Genomic DNA, 17,399 nt, shown 5'->3' on the forward strand with positions numbered 1-17,399 from the left:
GATCTTTAACTCTTAAAGGGATCCTATCATTGGTTACCCTTTTTTCTCCCTAACACGTAGGAATAGCCTTAAGAAAGGCTATTCTTCTTCTACTTTTAGATGTCTTCTCCGCGCCGCCGTTCGGTAGAAATCTGGGTTTTCTTCGGTATGCAAATGAGTTCTCTCGCAGCACTGGAGGCGGTCCCCAGCACTCAATCAGCACTTGGGGCGTCTCCAATTCTGCGAGAGAACTCTCCAGCGCCGCCTTTATCTTCTTCTGGAACATCTCTCTCTGTGTCTTCTTACATCCTGAGTTTCAATCTTCTAGGCCTTGGGCAGAGCTGCCTGCGCATGCCCGGGTCACAAGAAAATGGCCGCTTCTTGTGGACCGGGCATACACAATCAGCTCTGCCCGAGGTCTAGAAGATTGAAAGCCAGTAAGTAACAAAGTCTCCCCAGGAACCCCTTTAATCTTGATAACCTTCTGTGGATTTGCCATTGCTTGTCGCTGATCCACTTCCTCTCTCATTTAGCTATGTCTTCTTTCAGATTCTCGACAATCTAGAGAAAGGTTTTGCAGAAGATGGAAGCATGATCACCATGACCAACAGTAACCGACAAGGTAAGCGGACTGTTTAGGACTCCACCTTGTTATATGCTCTGGAATTCTATTCACGTACAATGTAACATGACAAGTAGTAGTGATTCGATGAGGCACATGTCCTAGAAATGAACAGTGACTTTTGTCAAATATTACTTCTTCTCAGTATGTTCACTGTTTTAAGGAATTTTGCAGGCAAAAATGTTTTGTTTTGTTTTTGTTTTGTTTTTTTGTTTTTTTTAAAAAAAGGTCCATTAGTGTTATTAATGGGTTAATAAGTGCACCCATATAACTTTAGCAGTGTTTGAGTGATTTCTGGGTTTCTCTGGGAAGGCCTAGCATCTTCTGTATTTGTTTCCATAGTGTGTAGCTTCCTGCTGCAATGCATTCTGGTAGCTGTAGGCTCTCACACTATCTCCAGCTCACTCTTTACCCCCTCCCTGTCTCCCTAGCTATTCCTCCCACTGCTAGCCTTTCCTAACTCACTCATCCCACTCCCCCTTTCCTACTCCCTCTCCATACTCCCCACTATTATACTTTACCTGTCTTCTTCCTTCTTCCGGGAACGCGTTGCGCTGTGTCCATACCCTTCAATACTTCTATGTTGCACATGCTCCCAGCTTTTATTGTTGGCTTCAGTGCTTCTATTGCACATGCGCGCGCCAACGTCATCGGAGGAGGAGGAGCAGTTCCCCCGAGGAAATGAAGCCCAGATAGGAAGAAGATGGGTAAGTATGATGGTGTGGATGGGAAGATGAGGAGTAGTGGTGATCCATTTCTGGAAATTCTGAAACTGATCGTCAACGGATAATCCGAATATGTCCCCGGGGTGGTCAAATGACCGCCTCAGGAATATGGGTAACTATACATTTTTGATAATCAATTTTATTTAGAAAGTAGGAGGGGGGAGGGTGTTTAGATTATCGTAGGATTTTAGGTTATCCCGGACAACCCCTTTAAGGTTAACTCCGTCCAAATCAGATTTAAAGAGATATACCAACTAGAACCATCCTCAGGATGGGCATCAATATTAAATCAGAGGTGGTCTGACACTCAGCACCAGCTATGTAAAGGGGACACAGTGCTCACATGGTTGTCATAGCCTTTTCAGGGCTGACACCTCCCAAGGATGTCCCAGTCTGAAGCTGCTGTGTGGCTTATTACAGTTTCCGCATTCACAACCATTTTATGGCTGGCTGGAAATCCCTTTAGATATTTTTTTTCCAAAGTCAAGCACACCGGGATCCAGTAAATTAGGATTCGTGGTGCTGTTTGGATTTCCACAAAAAAGACCTGATTTCTTGTTGGTCCTTTGTGTGTGACATGAGGAGGATGGATGTCTCAGTCATTTCTCGAAGTTGGTGTGTTGAAAGCAGGAAGATGAGCAAGCATAAGGATCTAGGCAACATTAATGATGGCCATACAACTGAATCCAAGCATCACTAGTCAGTCAGGACTTGGGGTGCGTACCCTGAATTCGGTGGTTAGTTTCTACCAAAGGTAGTCTAAGAAACTAGCAACAGGCTCATTGATGCACATGGGATTAAAGATAGCCCATCTGGTCCAATCCCACAGAAAAGATACAGTTACACTAAGTTATGGCTAGCTATCATGGAAAGATGGCAGAACACACGTGCATTGCAGTTTGAGGTCGGGATGTCAGATTCTCACAGATCTAATATTAATAGAATATTAATAGCCTATTCTTAAAGGGGTGGTCCAGACAAACCTTTTATATTGTAAATGGGCTGGAGGAGGTGTCCTCCCAGCGTGGTCTGGTCCCTTCTGCTGGGTTGTCTTCCCAAAGTGAAACTGCTCGCAGGCTGTGACGTCCTGGATAGTTTTATATGTTAAATAGGCCAGGATAAATCATACCCGAAGAAACATATCTCCTTTTCTATAAATCATACCCGCCTTTCATCGGTGCCTCCCAGCGCAGTCCGGTCCTCCCATTCCATTGCTGTCTTTCTGCGGAAGTCCTTCCACACATGACCACGGAGGCAGAGACCCCGGGGACGTCACAGGTAGTGTTGTCACATGTCCTGACTTACCTCAGTGGTCATGCGTGGCAGGGACTTCCGCCAGAAGACAACAATAGAATAGGGGCGCTGGTGAATGGTGGGTATGATTTTTTTCAGGCCCTATTTAACATATAAAACTTTTGCCTGGACAACCCCTTTAAGGCTATCAATATTAGAAAGTAGATTACCCGTTTAAACAAGTAAATAGGTCTTGAAGGTGATATGTTGGAAAATTTGGAAATATTGGCAAGCATACGGATTTCATAGGGCCAACTTTTAATGGCTACTTGGCTGCGTCACGGCATACTCAAACAGGAGGGTCTCGTGGGCTTTTCGCATATTCATTGGTTAGTACCTACCAAAAGTGGTCCAAGAAAGGCTCACTCGAGGCTCATTGATGCACATGGGATTAATAAAGGCTAGTTCTAGTCCAGTCCCACAGCAGATCTATGGTTATGCCAAGTTACTGCATGCTCACAGAAGCATGTGGGAACACACAGTGCATCACAACTTGCACATATGGCTGTGCAGCCCATACTGACCTTTGTTTAGGACATCAAATTCTTACAATGTGCACATGACTAATATATCTGAACCATGGCGCAATGATAGATGGTGGTCTGGTCTGATGTATCATCTTAACGTTTACATAACTTGCACAGTTGGGTGCTTGTGTCATTTAACTGGGGAAGAGATGGCAGCAAAATGCACTGTGGAAGACTGTAGGCAGGTGGAGGGAAGGTAACACTACGGACAATGTTCTGCTGGGAAAACATAGGCCCTGACTTTCATGTGGAAGTTACTTTGACATGAACCATCACATTGCACAGACCAAATACAACCCTTCATGGCAGCAGTATGTCTGCGGCTTCTTTCAGCAAGATAATGTACAGTATCTTGGCAAACTGCAAAAATTGTACAGGAATAATTTGAGGAACACACACAAAAAAAAAAGTCCTGACCTTTGACTTGGCCTCCAAATTCTCCAGAACTCAGTTTGATAGAGTGTCTCAAGTGTCAGAAAAACAGGTCCATTCCATGGAGGTCACACTTATAGCAAACTTATAGCAATTGCAGGATCTGCTTCTAATATCTTGGTGTAAGATATCACAGGACACCTTCAGAGGTCTTGTGAAGTCAATGACTCAATGGATCACGGCTGTTTTGCCAGTGTGTAGGGTTTTTCATCCCTTAGTAGGTGCTGCTCCACTGGTACTGACACAGATAGAATTTTTCTTCTAGCCATCACTGTTCCTGAGTATTCAGTGCAGTTAGTTTTGGTGTCTGATAAGCTAACTAGACTCTCTAATGTCCAGAGGGTGATATCAGGCAGGAGCAGGCCAGGGTTCTGATTGGAGCTCTGAGACACGCCCCCTAGCCTGCTCCTGCCTGTCACCACCCACCTGATATTAGAGAGTCTAGTTAGCATATCAGGCACCAAAGCTAACTGCACTGATTCCTCCTGTACTGATTCCTCCTGAACAGTGGGGGCTAGAGAAAAAATTCCAACTGCGCCAGAATCAGTGGAGCGGCACCTATTAAAGAATAAAAAGAGTTCAAGTTGGTGGAGGAGGTGAAAGGTCCTCTTTAAGCAGACGTAGAGCCTTGTTTTCTATCTCGGTGTATGTAACTAATGAAGCATTCCTGTAAAACGCATTTTCGTTGCTAACAAAGACTTATGAAACCTATTTCAAAGTTTGTGTTTCTCAAATATGGAGAGCTTTATTACTAGCCCCTTGGACAAAATGAGTCCCCGGCTAAGCAGTTTGTTTCAGACTTATTTTTCTAGCTCTCTGTTCTGACCATTTAAGTTATTTCAGCACAAGGACCTTAATGTTCCTTTTTGTGATTAACTTTTCTTTCTGTTTCTCCAAAACCCCCAAAATCCCATCTGAGCTGTTAATGCATTTACTCTTAGGTAGTTTCGCAGATTACAAGATGGTAAAAATTAACCATTTATAATATGGTGCCATGCCCCCGTGCGAGCGCGTAATACAGATGGACTGCTGGGACGAGAGAGGGCACATAGAATGATAGATCGGAGAGCCAACTACAATAACAGTCTCACCCACTGAGAGTCACAAAATAGATTGGAAGTCATTTTGGAAGACTTGTGGATTCAGAAAATGAGTTCTGGGTCAGCCAAGTATGGAAGGTCAATAAATTCTCTAGGCAAGTATTCCCCTTGTAAACCAGAGGCTTAGCGTAGCTTCAAAATTGAAATCTGCGGTGCATATATCTCTGATGTTTGGTTATAAATTATGAAACATCCTTCTATCCGAGGTCCAGTTTGGCCAGCCGTCACTTAAATCATTCTGCACAACTCATCCTTTAAGAACATAGTAAAGTTTAAATGCCAGGATGGGTGATGGGGAAGGAGGGGGGGAGGGTGGTTGGGGCTTTGCCGCTTCCAAATATCTCTTCTATCTAATTGGGAAAATTGCCTCCTGCATGTTAGGGAACGTTTGATGGTTGGAAGGCTGCCTAAGAGATATTTTAATTTAGATGTGATTTATTGAATGAAACTTGAGCATTAGCGACTGGGCTGGAGTCTAAATCATACAGCGGGACGGAGCTCCATCTGCATACAAATGTTAGGAGAGAGGATCTGTAGAGGGAGATGTACCTGTACCAGCTCCCTGTACGTGCAGCGTTATTAAAGGGGTTTTCCTAGAGGACATAACTCTCTGATGGCTGGGGGTCTGAGTGCTGGGACCACCAGTGATCACAAAAACATGGCATCCTGTATTAATAAAGCAATGCTTTCAATGGGTGACAATCGGTGGGGTCAGTTCTAGAGGAGGGTGTGTCTTCAGGCCAAATCGCGAGGTGAAACAGCCTGAAGAATGAGCACCTCTCTTCTTTTTCCGGGAGCCGGAACAAGCCAGCTCCCTGAAAAAACTCCCGAGCGACTCCCATTGATTTCAATGGGAGCCATATTTTTGGTCAGGATTTTGAGGCAAATACAGCCTCAAAATCCTGACCAAAAAACTCTGTGTGAACTTTACCCTAAGTGATTCAATGCCAGAGGTTTGCTGTGGTAGTTAGGGGCCTGTCGTTGTATAGAACGCAATAGACAGATGCAGAGCTTTAGTATACAGGTGACTGCATGTTCACCTCCTCTATTAGGACTGTGACTTGTAAAAAAAAAAAAATGTTTTCATTCATTACTTAACCATGCAGTTCTACAGTTTTATGAATGCCAAAATGGTCCAACTATAAAATAGCTTGCCCTGCAGTAACTAAGTCCTCACACATAAGTCAGAGTGTAACAGCAGCAATTATTTGAGTGTCTTTTCTAGACTCTCTTCATAGACTAATATGGAGAAAGTAACTGTCTGAAAAGTGGAGATGAGAACAGATTTCTTTAATAAGATACATTACAAAGTTTCTTATATTAACCTGTACTAGTCATGTATGAAACATTGTTTATAACTTAAGTACCACTTTTAGCTTGTCACTTTAAGAAGCCACGGTCTTATCTCCTGGTGAAGATGTATGGGTGAATACATTGTACAGTAGTAGGGACATAGTTAGAGGATCTTCAGCCTCAGGAGAGACATTTAGTCTACCATCCCCTTTAGCCAAATTTCCTTACGTATTGTTTTTCAGACTCCAATAACCCTCTCAGCATGCTAATTCCCCATCCTCATTACATTAACATCTCAGGAGCTACAGCTATATCAAGTGCATCTTCTGCAGCCACAAGGTTCAGTTTTCCACCAACTGGGAGTTGGTCAATATACCAGAAAACCTAATGTTGTAATTGTCGTTCCTGTATTGTAGCAATCCATTACACCGATCGTAAAAAAAAAAAAAAGGATAAAAACTAAAAGTGCTGCAAAAACAATGAAGCCTTTCTCACAATGTCTTATCCAAGCTACAGCGTATCTTACAATCTTTTCCCTTTGCACATTTTCTTTGCTTTATTCAAAAACCCCACTAAATCCAATGCTCATTGTAGGTAAAAATGTACCTAGGACCAATTGTTATAGCTCCCCTAGTGGCTACTCCAAGCAATCAAATGTTATCTTTGGAAAATGTGCCCACCACTCAGAAGATATGGGATTAAATCTGCACCAAATCAAATGGAGCTGCAAGTGGGTATTAATTCCCCTTTTTAGTAATTTGTTACATAGCATGTAACTTGCAAGACATTCTCGCTTTGACTAATGTTGGGGTTGGAGCTTGAAATGGTGGCTTAGTCTGAACGCTATTTAAAGGGGCTCTATCAGCAAAATTATGCTGTATGAGCCCCACATATGCACTCCTAAGCCTATTTTAACCCCCCCACCCATTTTAAAATAAAACTATAAAAATATATATGTAAATCATACTTTAGCGTGTATGCTTGGCGGTGATCCACGGTCCGACGTCATCTTCTGGCACGCCTACTTCTTCTTTCAGCGACGCCCTCCGGTCCTGGCTCTTCCCCGGCTTCATCGTCAACTTCTTCCGGCGGTTCAAATCCAATTGGATCAAATCTGGCGCGTGCGCACTGCTATTGAGAAAAATGGCGCTGGAGTGTGCGCAGTAGCTCCGGAGGGAGCGATACTGCGCACGTGCCGGATTTGAACCAATCGGATTTGAACCGCCGGAAGAAGATGACGATGAATCAGGTGAAGAGCCAGGACCGGAGGGCGCCGCTGAAAGAAGAGGAAGGCGTGCCAGAAGATGACGTCGGACCGTGGATCACTGCCAAGCATGCACGCTAAGGTATGATTTACATATATGTTTTTATAGTTTTATTTTAAAACAGGAGGGGGGTTAAAATTAGATTAAGCGGTGCCTGAATAGCCTTTTTAAAGGCTATTCACGCATATGTGGGGCTTATACAGCATAATTTTGCTGATAGAGCCCCTTTAAATTGATTTTGCGGTCCGTGGATCCTCAGGGGCAGGGACATTGTTGCCATAACATTAAAACCAGGCAGGTAACGTGAAGACTCACTTCTAAAAGATTAGGTCCTGGAAGCAGGAAAAATAGAAAGACACAAGGGTCTGTGCGACTGGCATGGGCAAAATCGTAATGGCTAGATAACTGGGTCAGCGTATCTCCAAAATGGCAGGTTATGTGGAGTGTCCTTGGTATTCGGTGGTTAGGTCAAGGTGTTGACTTGACCTTCAAATCACGGTCCAATCTGTGTGATGTACCGGAAAAGCGAGTCCAATAGATGGAGACCCATCCTAATAACTTACAGGACTGCTATTATCTTGGTGCCAGATACCAAAGGACACCTTCAGTGGTCTTCTGGAGTCCATACCTTTACCAGTTTAGGGGTGTTTTGGTGGCAGAAGGGAAACCTATGCAATAATGGTCAGGTGGTTTTAAAGCGGTTTTCTAAAACTGTTGATGTAAGCCATGAAAATTATGTTAATGGAGTCGGATTCTCTGTACTCCATCCACCAGCTGTGTGAAGGCAACTGAAACTCTGTTTTATTCACTTCAATAGGACAAAGCTGTAGTAAGATATAGTACCAGGCACAGCCAGTGGTTCCTGGTTTAAAGGGAATGTACGAGGTTGTTGATAGAATAGGAGATTTCATGATTCAGTAATGGGGTATTGGTTCCTGATAACGGGGGACTGGTTTCCCTGCTCTGATGGTCACTGCCACTCCTTTCATTTTCTAGGAGAGTGCTGGAGAGAACCCTGTAGCCGGCCACCTCCTGAGAATGACTAGAGGTTAAGGACTAGAGATGAGCGAACAACGTTCGATCGAGTACATGTTCGATCGGATATCAGGTTGTTTGAGATGTTCGATTCTAGTCGAACACCAAGTGGCAAACTCACTAAAAATTAGATTCCCCTCCCACCTTCCCTGGCGCTTTTTTTGCACCAATAACTGTGCAGGGGAGGTGGGACGGGAACTACGACAACGGAGGCATCGAAAAAAAAAATCGGAATAAGTAATTGGCTGGCTAATTCAGGTGACCTCCAATTTATACGAATAGTGGATTTAATATCCGGTTCATATGAGACTGTGAACTATGCGACTGTGAGACAGGGAAAGATGTACTGGCAGGGTTAGCTAGGGATTACCTTTATTTAGGTGGGAATGTTACTCACCCAGCTCTTTGGGGCTCTATCTGGTCGGGATCCCTGTCAGCTTGCGATATGCGGGAGCTGACTTTTTCCCATAAGAATGCATTGACCAGCATTGATTGGCCGAATGCCATACAGAGTACAACATTCAGCCAATCAACGCTGGTTCTGCTGGAGGCTTGTCTCTGAGGAGGCGGAGTCTAAGATCATACCAGAATGGAGACTGCTGTGGACTGATCTTAGACTCCACCTCCTCCGGCAGAACCAGCGTTGATTGGCCGAATGCTGTACTCTGTATGGCATTCAGCCAATCAACGCTGGTCATTGCATTCCTATGCCGAGATGTAGCAGTGCTGGCCATGCGCTCAGCTCGACTTCACCGGAGATGCAGCCAAGCTGAGTGCACGGCCAGCACTGCTACACCGGAGATGTGAACCCTGCTGCACACTCAGCTCTGCTGCATCAGAGATGCACTGATGCAGCAGAGCTGAGTGTGCAGCAGGGTTCAGCGAACACTCAGCTCTGCTACATCTCTGATGCAGCAGAGCTGAGTGTGCAGCAGTGTTCAGCGCATCTTTGATGCAGCAGAGTTCACATCTCCGATGTAGCAGTGCTGGCCGTGTGCTCAGCTCAGCTGCATCTCCGGTGTAGTCGAGCTGACCTCGGCTACACCTCGGCATAGGAATGCATTGACCAGCGTTGATTGGCTGAATGACATACAGAGTACAGCATTCGGCCAATCAACGCTGGTTCTGCCAGAGGAGGCGGAGTCTAAGATCGGTCCACAGCAGTCTCCATTCTGGTACGATCTTAGACTCTGCCTCCTCACAGCGACAGAACCAGCGTTGATTGTCCGAATGTTGTACTCTGTATGGCATTCGGCCAGTCAACGCTGGTCAATGCATTCCTATGGGAAAAAATCAGCTCCCGCATATCGCAAGCTGATACGGTGTAATACAGTGACTTGGGCATGTTAGATGCCCCCAGTCATGCTTCCCCTGCTGTCCCAGTTGCATTGCAGGGTGTTGGCATAATTTCCTGGGGTGTCATAGTGGACTTGGTGACTCTCCTGAGTCGAATAGTGGTTTCCCCCTAAACAAGTATTTATTCCCCATAGACTATAATGGGGTTCGATCGAACAGTCGAATATTGAGCGGCTACTCGAATCGAACTTCGAACATTTCACTGTTCGCTCATCTCTATTAAAGGGATTCTACCATTAATCTACCTTTTTTTCTAATGAACACGTTGGAATAGGCTTAAGAAAGGCTATTCGTCTCCTATCTTTAGACGTGGTCTCCGCCGCGCCGTTCCGTAGAAATACCGGTTTTAACCGGTATGCAAATGAGCTCTCCGCAGCAATTAGGGCGGGCCCCAGCGTTGAAAGGCCGATGAGCGCATTCCCATTGTTGCCCGAGAGCTCTATCCTGCGCCGCCTCCTTGTTCTGCAGCAACTCCGCCTCTTCTGGCTTCTCTTGCTCTTGTAGTTCTAAACAGGAGCATAGAGAGGCCACCCCAAAATGACCACCGGCCGGCTCCTGTATTGAACTGCAAGAGCGGCTACCCAAAAATGGCCGCCGGACATTTTTGGGTAGCCGCTCTTGCAGTTCAATACAGGAGCCGGCCGGTGGCCATTTGTGGATAGCCGCTCTTGCAGTTCAATACAGGAGCCGGCCGGCGGCCATTTTTGGGTAGCCGCTCTTGCAGTTCAATACAGAAGCTGGCCGGCGGCCATTTTGGGGTGGCCTCTCTATGTTCCTGTTTACAAGAACTATGTTCTATGTTTCCTGAACTACAAGAGCAAGAGAAGCCAGAAGAGGCAGAGTTGCTGCAGAACAAGGAGATGGCGCAGGAAAGAGCTCTTGGGCAGCAATGGCGATGCGCTCATCGGCCTTTCAGCGCTGGGGCCCACCCTCATTGCTGCGGAGAGCTCATTTGCATACCGGTTAAAACCGGTATTTCTACGGAACGGCGCGGCGGAGACCATGTCTAAAGGTAGGAGACGAATAGCCTTTCTTAAGGCTATTCCAACGTGGTAATTAGAAAAAAAAGTAGTTTAATGGTATAATCCCTTTAAGGACGCATGCCTGACCTGTCATTCCTTTAGGATGGGCGAACCCTACCCCCACTCTCAGGATTGTGGGGGCCCCAGTAGTAATACCACCACCGAACATGAAGTTATTCCCTATCCCATTGATAGGGATTAACTTAAAGCTTGCTACAACCTCTTCAATAAAGAGCCATTGGATATTATGCTTGCTGGAACACCATGGACCATTTGGACAGCGATCATCAAGGGTACCAGTAGTCAGTACCCCTCCATTTTTATGGAACTTGAAATCCATTTAAGCTGCATGCACATGACCATACAGGTTCTACTGTCTGCAAATATAGATCCGTAAAAAAACCTGTCAGTGTTTCATCCACAATTCCGGATCTGCCAAAAAACTTGTATGATCCTCTACCATGGTCTGTTCTGCAAATGCAGACAAAAAAATAGGATGTGCTTTATAATTTACTGTCCTCCTCTATGACAAGACTGCAAAACATGCGGGTCCATACTTTAATTTGCAGTTGCAGATCGGATCTACAGTCATGTGCATGAGGCCTTCGTGTTCTATCTGATGGATTGTCAGGGGAGAACTAGATTACTCAGACGAGATAGATAGAATCATACAGACTACATAAGAATATTGTCTCTTGTCATTGGACGTTCCATCCATAAAGAATTCCCTGTTAACCTCTGCAGTGCTGAATGACCTCTATCGCACTGGATTGGACTAGGACTTTGGTTATTTCTAGCGCTCTATTGATAAAATCCCAGAGAATCCCTGTTAATTTGGCCATTGTTTGCAGCGTACCTGTGTGTTTTACAGAACAATGGAGGGAATGTGTGGAGCTGGCAGAAATCCCTCCTCCTAATAGCGGCTGTTGATGTGTGGCTGGCACGCTGGCTGCTCCACATCGGCTATTCCTCTTCTCTAGGCCTAATTAGGAGCATGCTTGAAGTGGTGGAGCGTCTTCTGGTGAGACAGGGACATTTTGCAGGGAGACGCTGTGATGGGAAGGTCACGCTGAAGGAGGGGGCAGCTGAGAGCAGAACCTCTCAGACACATCACGGCACACTTGGCTGGCTCCGAGCTGATGGCTGTGAAACGGCTTTCTCTGCATAATACTCGGACGTTTCCAGACCGCTCTTTTCTCTCTCCGTAGATTTAAAATCGATGCTGTTAGAGTTCTTCCTCCTCGCTGTCAAGCGCACACTTGAGATTTCCATTGATTTTTAGCACGCTGCCGTTAATGATGTCATTTTTTTCATTTTATGCTATGAAATAATACGCCACTTTGTCTCTGTCATTTCAATTTCCAGTCTCTCTGTCATGAGCTTTTAGCATTGGCGCTGCAACCTGCAGCATTGTAAGGCCCTGCGTACGCTGTATAGTTGTGGTGAAGGAGTATACATTGAAATACATTTGATTTTTCTGTATTCTCCATGTTACGGCTGCAAATCACAACTTGGATTTATGGAGACTGGCATTACACACGCCAGTCTTGATCCCCTGGGAGCTGGAGTGAAGAAGTGCGTAATTCTTCAAAATGAGTCTGTCAGCAAATCCCAGGATATCAGCCCAGCCCTGCAGACAGATAAGTCAGGGTCACCCAAATCACATGGTGTTTCACCTTGTGAGTCAGGGAGATATTTCTGTGTATGTCAAAATGCAAATTAGTTATTTGGACCAATGGCAGCGCCCTCAGGTCTATTTTACACTTTGTTCTCCTGTCCCGCCTGTCAATCACATACGATACTTTCCGGCTAGCCCTGACCCCTAGGGTAACCCTTAAAGGGACTAAGTCTAATGTGTCCTAAAAGATCAGCCTTGTTCCCCCTTCTCCTTACAGTACTGTGACTGACTGTAACAGGAGCCTCCATGCTGTGTCCTTTCTGTAGTAGGATGAAAGTTTAAAGGGGTTGTCCAGGGACCTCACGTGTCCTGGTGTTCCATTGTATAGCCCCATTCCCCTTTTCCTCCTGTGCTTGACTAAAAACTAAGGGTAAGTTCACATGCGTTTTTTGGGTCAGGATTTTGATGCCGTATCCGCCTCAAAATCCTGACCAAAAAGAGCTGGTCAGTTCTTTTTTCCGGCATCCGCTTGTTCCAGCTCCCGGAAAAAAGAAGTGACATGCTCATTCTTCAGGCGGAGTCACCTCATAACATTCGCCTGAAGACACTCCCTCCAGACTAGGCTCATTCATTTGGGCCTAATCTGGAAGGGAGAGCGCGACTGGATGCCAATGCACTGCACCGGGATCCAGTCGCAGCTACCTATATTTTGGACTGGAACCTGAGGCGGCCTCCACCTCAGGTTCCGGTCCAAAAAACCCCGTGTGAACTTACCCCAAGAGGTTCACATAATGGCTGAGACCAATTATGGGTCACAGCAGTCAGTGGTAAAGAAACAGTGACATGACTCAGATATGTCACCGATTCCTCACCAGCGACTGCTAAGGCCACTGCTTGGTCTCAGCGCTCATGTGAGCCTCCTGGCAAGGGAGGGACATAGGACTAGGACTATGTAATGGAACTTCGGAAGACGCGAGTATGACTTTTTTCTTGTCTATTTTTTGTTTTACATTGACCCCGGCTGCTCATGGGTAGTTCATGGACAACCCCTTTAAATCCTACCCTCTTGCTGCCTACCAGTTGAAGATGGTGGAAACCAGCAGGACATTACCCCACGACTGTGCCAATATCCTGCAGATTGACAACTGTATCTCTTGTTTACGACTGTCACTCACGTCCAGGTTTAGTGTTCCTTTAATCCCCTGACGCTAAATCTATGACTCTTAAACAGAGCTGCAGTACAGCAGTGTGAATGGAGCCTATCCCTGCCATTGTCAGACGTAGCATCTGCGTTTTATCAGGCAGCGGAGGAGTTAAAGCGCTGCCTGGATCCTTCCGGGAAGGTAGAAATAGAGGAAAAGGCGAAGTGACAGCGTTGCCTGAGAACATTTGATAAGAGTCACACTTGCAATTACTTGTAGACACCTGCACCTGGAATGTGCACGCGGCCCTGACTCCAGATATAAGCTAGTGTCTAGACATAGCCGGTGGCGGGGTGCCTTCTGACCGCTACATGCCTCATTCACTGCCAGCCTGAGAAAGGAGGTGAATACATAGGGGGATATTTTAGTAGAGAATAGTGCAGATGTGCTGCGAGTAATTAACCGTGATTGACATGAAGCCGGTTAGACAGTCAATGGGAAGATCTAGTTTCTATGGTGTGTATAGATATGGCGGTAAACCGTCTCTTATTTGTACGGGGTCTCCAGTGGACGGGGCGTTTATTGAATGCAAATCAGGTTTGCAGGCCAGACGCTGAAATATTTTACACATTTTGACCTGTGAATTAATTGACTTTATCATTTTTTACATTCATTTGGCCTTCTGTTCTTATTATTTTACATGTCACACTATGTTGTGCGGTCTGACCAGCCATTACCATATTTCTTTGAAAGGTATTTACGTGGAAAATGGCTGTTTTTACCTTAGTGTAGGCCACGATGGTTTGCTCAGTGCTTGTCTGACCACTGGGACCCCTCCCGGTTAGCACAGTTATGGGGCTGCAGAGCCCACCTGATTAGGTCAGTGCTGTAATACCAGCCATGGCCACCGGCACCCATCATCTACTGCCATAAAGATGCAGCACTTGCAGAAAATGCTGTGACCCCTTCATTGTATTATTCAACAAGGGTCTTAGGGGTTGGAGCACCTAGTAATAAAAATGTTGGCCTCCTCTTATGTTGTTTTATAGTATACGGGTAAGTTCACACAGAGTTTTTTGGTCAGGATTTTGAGGTCGTGTCTGCCTCAAAATCCTGACCAAAAAGACAGCTCCTATCGAAATCCGTGGTAGCCAGTCAGAAGCGAGGTGCTCATTCTTCAGGCCGTTTCACCTCGCGATTCGGCCTGGAGATACTCCCTCCTCCCCACTAGGCCCATTCATTGGGCCTAATCCGGAGCCATAATTTGGACTGGAACCTGAGGTGGTCCAAAAAAACCCAGGTGAACTAACCCTTAGGCTGAGTTCACATGGGGTTTTTTGTTTGTATGTTTGTTTTTTATGTAGATTGTGAGACCCATATAGGGCTCATAATGTATGTATTTCTTTTTTCCTATCAGTATGTCTTTGTAGAATGGGAGGAAATCCACACAAACATGGGGAGAACATACAAACTCCTTGCATATGTAGTTCCTGGTGGGATACGAACCCAGGACTTCAGCGCTGCAAGGCTGCAGTGCTAACCATTGAGCCACCATGTTGGCCCACACGGGGTATTTTGGTCAGGATTTTGAGGCCGTTTCTGCCTCAACGGTCAGTTCTTTTTTCAGGAACAAAAAAAACTGGACATTCTCATTCTTCAGGTAGAGTCGTCTCGTGAATCCTCCTGAAGACACTCCCGACTAGGCCAATTCATTTGGGCCTAATCCGGATCTCAGTGCTGTGACTGGATGCCGGTTCACTACATCCAATCGCAGCTGCCCCGTATTTTGGACCGGAAACCTGAGGCCGCCCTGTGTCAAATTCCAATCCAAAATACTCCATCTGAACTCCACCTTAGACTGAGGCCTCACATTGTGGAAAATCTGAGGTTTTTTGCTGCAGATTTTGCGTTTTGTTTTTTTTTTTTTCTTTAGAGCCAAAGCCAAGAGCGGATTAAGCAGAGGAGAGTAGTGTAAGAGCTAAAAATATTTTTTTTTTTTTTTACAAAATCTGCAGAAAGAAAAAAAAAAAAGATAAACTCTTTTGTCCAACTGGTGGCCTCAGCATTAAAGGGGTAAATCCTACAGAGAGAATAGCCATGGCATAGTCCGATCACTTTATGTGTAGTTAGGACCCCACCTATTCTGAGAATGATGGGGTTGTAGTGCTGGATCTGTTCTCACCCACCCCACTGTACAGAGAACGCATCTGCCCTTGTCACATTATTGGAGCCGGGCTGCAGTCCCTTCATTCTCAGGATCTGTGGGGGTCCCTGCACCGGAGCAACACAAAAACACTAGCAATCACTTTGGGGTCCGCTCTGGTAATAGAATAATGTGAACAGTTTGTTTGGATAAAGAATCTAATGATTTGCCCGTGGCTGAGAGGCGGCTTGCCTCAGCAGAAACCTTATTCCAAGGCCCAGCTAAATTCTCCACCGCACCCAGCTGTGAACCACATCACCATGTATGTCTTTTTGAGCTGGACACATTCAGTCTGCATGTTGGCCATATGTCCCAGACTGAATATTGTCATCTATGATTCTGTGAGTCGCTGCTTTACCTCACGTTTATGGCCTCATTCTGTAATTCTGCTTTCTATATGGGACCCTAGTCCACGCTGAGGCCCTGGCCGGCTTACTAGGATTCTGGGACTCTTGGTCCCTGGATGATGATCAGTCCAAGAGCTAAAAATCCTTCATATTGTGGCCTGAATATTTCCTTCTGTAATGGGCCTACCTACATTTTTTCCTGTTCAGCTTCTATACAGTTTTAACTGTCCCATGTGAATTCACCCGAATAAGGGAACGGTAAAATACAGGAGTCAAAAGAATAGATAGATGCTCAAGGATTGTTATATCTTGGACAATACAGGAAGCTACTAAGATGGGATAGGTCATCAGTTAAAGATGGGCAGGGGTCTGACACCGATGCCCCCGTCTGATCAGGACGCAGCTCAGCCCATTCACTTAAATGTGATATGTCATGGCCAGTGAATCAGAAGTGGAGCTTAGGGTGCATGCACACTACGTAACGCCGGGCGTGTATGAGAGCCGTACACACCGGCATTACAGCAGACTGCCGAACACTTCCCATTCACTTCAATGGGAGCGCTCGTAACAGCGGCGTTTACGAGCGCTCCCATTGAAGTGAATGGGAAGTGTTCGGCAGCCCTGCTGTAATGCCGGCGTGTACGGCTCTCATACACGCCCGGCGTTACGTAGTGTGCATGCACCCTTAGAGGGACACTGCTAATGGTTTAAACAGCTGAACATGGGGGTCCCGGGGGTCGAACCCAGCCAGATCTTCAAATGATGACCTATCCTAAGGTTGGATCATCCATTAAAAAGTCCTGGAAATCCCCGAAATCCCCTTTAATTCTTGTGGGTTTGAAAGCAGATGTCAAACAAGTATATATCATGGATAATATTTTTGGCCATGTATTATATATCAGGTCATTCGTCAGAGTGCGATTGTAATCAGACACGGCTATTGCCTTATTGTTTGTGGCCTCTGGGTCCCCCCAAGGATCACAAGAAGGGGGGAGCAATGTCGGTGGTTAAATTGCGAGCTGGTCAGGCTTGCTCAAAATCTATAAGGCTGGCAAAGCCAAGTGCTATACTCTATAGCTACCGCCATAAGTTCCATAAAGAGTATACGGAGCAGTAGTGTGCAGGCATGACCCCTGGTTTTCATGAGCACTGGGACCCCCTTGGAACAGTAAGTTATATTTCTAACCTGCATTATGAGATACGGCTGCAGATATGGAGACACTGAGCCTTACCTGGGTATGTATAACAGTCTGGTCCAGCAGCGGTAGGAAACAACCATTATAATATAAGAACTGTGACTTTTTACCTATAGGTTCCATCGCAGACTCTAAATGTATCTCTTCCGTTTCACATTTGAGGAGAATAAGACCCTCGCCATACACAGAACATAGCAAAATCCTGTTTAGTTAACAACCGGACTATTGTGAGATAAAGTGCATT

At 45.6% G+C, this 17,399-nt stretch overlaps 1 protein-coding gene across 2 annotated transcripts in view; it reads left to right on the plus strand.

Annotated features, from left to right (window-relative positions):
• TRAPPC12 (trafficking protein particle complex subunit 12) overlaps positions 1-17,399 on the plus strand; it is an 80,365-nt gene that overhangs the window by 39,785 nt on the left and 23,181 nt on the right. For both annotated transcript variants that reach the window (XM_075269110.1, XM_075269111.1), the window contains exon 7: positions 529-601. In XM_075269110.1, coding sequence (XP_075125211.1) covers positions 529-601 — 73 coding nt within the window. The remainder of the gene's footprint in view (positions 1-528; positions 602-17,399) is intronic.

Source organism: Leptodactylus fuscus, chromosome 3 (assembly GCF_031893055.1).
Source record: "Leptodactylus fuscus isolate aLepFus1 chromosome 3, aLepFus1.hap2, whole genome shotgun sequence".
Classification (NCBI taxonomy): Eukaryota; Metazoa; Chordata; class Amphibia; order Anura; family Leptodactylidae; genus Leptodactylus; species Leptodactylus fuscus.